At 31.4% G+C, this 3,782-nt stretch overlaps 1 protein-coding gene across 3 annotated transcripts; it reads right to left on the minus strand.

Moving 5' to 3' along the window:
- Positions 1 to 479: 479 nt before the first annotated feature.
- LOC117218862 (uncharacterized) lies at positions 480 to 3,484 on the minus strand. Of its 3 annotated transcripts, none has more exons than XM_076527519.1 (3): positions 1,442 to 3,484; positions 1,183 to 1,337; positions 480 to 1,123 (listed from the first exon to the last, which is right to left on the minus strand). In XM_076527519.1, exon 1 carries the CDS (start codon positions 3,335 to 3,337, stop codon positions 1,877 to 1,879), a length of 1,461 nt encoding a protein of 486 aa, XP_076383634.1. In that variant the 5' UTR covers positions 3,338 to 3,484; the 3' UTR covers positions 480 to 1,123; positions 1,183 to 1,337; positions 1,442 to 1,876. The 3 variants fall into 3 exon arrangements, with proteins under 3 accessions (XP_076383634.1, XP_076383633.1, XP_076383635.1); XM_076527518.1 differs by having other exon boundaries at positions 1,436 to 3,484; XM_076527520.1 differs by having other exon boundaries at positions 1,183 to 1,366; positions 1,436 to 3,484.
- Positions 3,485 to 3,782: the final 298 nt, after the last annotated feature.

Consider the following 3,782-nt stretch of genomic DNA (forward strand, 5'->3'; position numbering starts at 1 on the left):
TCCGATCCTGGATAGAGCTTTTGTGCGGAACAAACAACTTTTCGTAAAAGTACAAAAATATTGCGCAGAAACTGCGCACGTCGACAATTTTTTAAATTTTGACATTATTTTATTGCTATTTAGGACCAAAAACAATTAACAAATTGCATGCCACTTTATTCGAGAAACTCTCCTCTATCTTTTGAGACCGATTAGAACTTTCTAACGTTTTTACTTTTCATGCAATACCTCATTTTTGTTGAAAATTTTGGGTTTTTACAAAAGCTCGTTTTTTTTCGAAAATTGAGGGTGATGGAGCAATTCGGTTTTCGGATCTTTGATCGGGGAGTGAAGCTCTACAAGAATTTCATAGTGGCTCTAGAAAATAAAAAATCGTGTCGGACAGTAGAATTAGTGCAAATGAATAATATAGTAATTTAATCTACCTACTGTATTACTCAGTAAAAATATATTAGGTAGGTGTAATACGTAAAAATACATTATATAACAATACAAAAATATATTTATATTTATATTCATACACATAACATTATATGCAATAGATACTTTTTCATCATTTTAACATAAAAATATGAATTTGGCAACTGTTACCTTATAACAATTTAAATAAAATTATTTTGATTAATTGTTTTTTCCAATACTACTTACCTGTTCTAAAAATATTCAATTTTGTTATTTCTTTCTTCTTGTTCCTTTTTTTTAATAATACATTTTCTACGATTTTATTCTTCTGCTCCAATTCTATCATTTTTTCTTTTTGCTTTGTGTAAGTCTTTCAATCTCCTTGTCGATCTACATCTGCTCTCTTAAAAATTTATCTTTCTCTTTTCTTATTCCTGCTTGCTCCCTTATAACTCACTGTTCTATCTGTTTCAGACGTTATTCTTGTTTCTGAACTTTTTATTTTTCTTTCTTTTTAATTTTTATTTGTTTTTTCAATACTACTTCTTTGGCTTTCTTATTTTTTTCTTCCTCCATCATTTGAATTATTCGTTAGTCACCAGATACAACCAGGGGGGATTTTATTTTAGGCTTTGTAATTTGTGTTTAAGAGGTTGTTATCAGGTCAAAATAAAGAATCTTTTACGGATTTTACTGATGTTTCAGAAGTATTTGTAATATTCTGAAAAATTTATTTTTAATAACTAGTCATTAAAATGTCAGTACTTGGAATGCACCCACCTCCAAACTACCGTCGCAGCGCTTCGCTCTCCGCATTGCTTCCACTAGCTTACAGCCAATGGGATGTCAGAAAAGCAGAGGAAGTTTGTATACTGATATGTATACGAACTGGCGAGTCTGGAGGTAGCCGCCACAGTATTAAAGACTTCTGTAACCTGCGCATGATTGAAAAATTAATTGAATCCTAATTTTTATGCTATTAGGCATAAGTAAAAAATTCACCAATTGAAATAGTTTTATAATTAATACTCACACTCACATTTGAAGATTTATCTCTAGCTACAGTATTATCTTCGTTTATAGTAATATCTTTCAGAGGTTTGTCAGTGCTTGTTACTATTAAGTGCTTATCTGAATCTTTACCACTAAATTGACGATGTGCGGATTACAAAATGTTGCAGCTTATTATTCATGTCCATTTGCATTATCTATATCCTTTGATATAAAATTCATCTACACCAGTCATCTTATTCTATGTTAAAATTGCAATTGCAATTATCACAGAATAAATTAGTATACAGTACCTAACAACTAAAAATATAATACCAGACTAATTTAAAAAATTGTAGGATAATTTTTGATAGGCATACTGGTATTTTCGAAGTTGTCTTTAGAGTACACATTTATTGTTAATTTTTCAGAAACAGTTGCATCATCAAACTCTACCAGCTTATTAACCAACTGCGAATCGGTATCAACCACTCTTATTTTTATCTGGATGAGATAATTTGTACCAGATTTTGAAAAGGCTTTCATCTCTTGGCATCCCCTTCCAAATAGTACTGGTATTTAATCTAAATGATTGCAACTGGTGTATAGTTAATAGGCTTTCTAACACTTTTAAAGAATTTATATTATTAGGCATATTTTCAGATCTATTTTCTGGTGTATGAGATGAACAATTTATTTCCATTCGAGTAAAAAGCTTACTAAAATCTATGGCTTCAACGTCAAAAGGGTATAGTCCACATTTTTTAAATCCGTTTTGCATAATGGTTTTAATATTAATGCAATTGAGAGTCTTGTTTAACAGTGGAGCAAATAAATATTTACGTATACCAATGCTTAAAGAATCTTTGCAGTGTAATTTATAAGTTCTTTGCCATTGTAATTTTAATGTTTTAAACAAAGCTACTTTTAGAGGTTGCAATATATGTGTAGCATTTGGATGTAATGCAATAAGCACAATTTCATTCTCTGAACAAAATTTGCTCAAATGTAATGTCATATGAGACAAATGACTATTAATGTATAAAATTATTGGACGCTTTATTCTTTTTTCAGTCAACCAAGGTTCAAAAACATTTGTAATGAATTCATAAAAGTTTTTAGCATGCATACAGCCACTGTCTGAAAATCCAAATGCAAAATTGGAGGGAGTCATTTCTGCAGCATTATTTGGCAAAGATTTTCCATTGAAGAGAACAAAGGTTGGAGCAAGATCACCAGCAGCATTACTTGTAACCAAAACAGTGATGTTTTCTTTCTCATTATTATCGACAATGTTGTAAACATTTGTGCATCCTTTCGGTTCATGCACAGCAGGAGGTTTAGGACTTAAAGCCAGACCAATTTCATCACTACTGAAGATTCTATTAGCTTCTATTGATAATAGATTTTGTTCTCTCAAATAGTTTGAAACATCTTGAAACCAGTTTCGTAAACTGTGCTCGGATACCTTAGCTCTATTTAAGGAAACATTTTCTGACATTCTCACTGCGATTTCCTCATGCCTCTTTAAAAATGAGTCGTACCAACTTCTTCCAGGTTTATTATCCCTAAACTGACTTTTCTTTTTCATGCTTTGGCATATCATTTGCACACTGTCAATTAATTGAGATTTTGTTATTGGAAAACCTCTTTTAGAACATTCCAGAATCCAATCGACGAGATCTTTTTCTTCTTTTGCATTCAGAACAGTTGCAGGTCCAGGTTTTTTATCGGCATAAAGTCCTAATTTCTTCGCCCTTAAGGTCGACTCTGGAATTTTATATTTCCGAGATACTTCTGCAATAGAGTCTCCTCCACGAATTTCTTGCAAGGCTAACGTCACGTTTTCCTTAGGGTAGCATAACCTTACATTTTTTCTTTTCTTTATTTCATTTGATATTATTTGTTCTCTTCCCTTTGTCTTCTTCCTTTGTACTTTTCCCATTTTCCTTTAAACATACACACACAGCTACAATTCTTAGGATCGAGATATTCTCACTGTAGCATTTTACAAATTAGGTACTTTACAATCAATTGTGTCGCGCCGGCTTATCGAGAACTGCACTGTATAGGTTAAGGTACAGTAAAGCACCGCAGTAATGTACACACATACAAAAAAGCTATGTACCAAATACTGTATTAGTATATATGTAATATTTGAGGATAGATGATAATGATAGTGTGTCATTAAGTGTATGTGTGTTTTTATTAAAGTAATGATTTCTTTATCTAAAAATAACGCTAAAATGAGTAGTTTATTATTAATTACCAAAATATAAATGCCTTTCGAATCAGCTTTCACAACTGCCATTACGAGTATTTCATAAGATTCGACGTTTTCATAAGCTTCCGAATATCAAAAGTCAATAAATAAATTAAAACTGCGATTG

Source organism: Megalopta genalis, unplaced genomic scaffold (genome assembly GCF_051020955.1).
Source record: "Megalopta genalis isolate 19385.01 unplaced genomic scaffold, iyMegGena1_principal scaffold0026, whole genome shotgun sequence".
Taxonomy (NCBI): domain Eukaryota; kingdom Metazoa; phylum Arthropoda; class Insecta; order Hymenoptera; family Halictidae; genus Megalopta; species Megalopta genalis.

What these genes read in the sequence shown, in the direction of transcription:
- LOC117218862 (XM_076527519.1), bottom strand. Translation starts at nt 3,337, where the DNA reads ATGGGAAAAGTACAAAGGAAGAAGACAAAGGGAAGAGAACAAATAATA.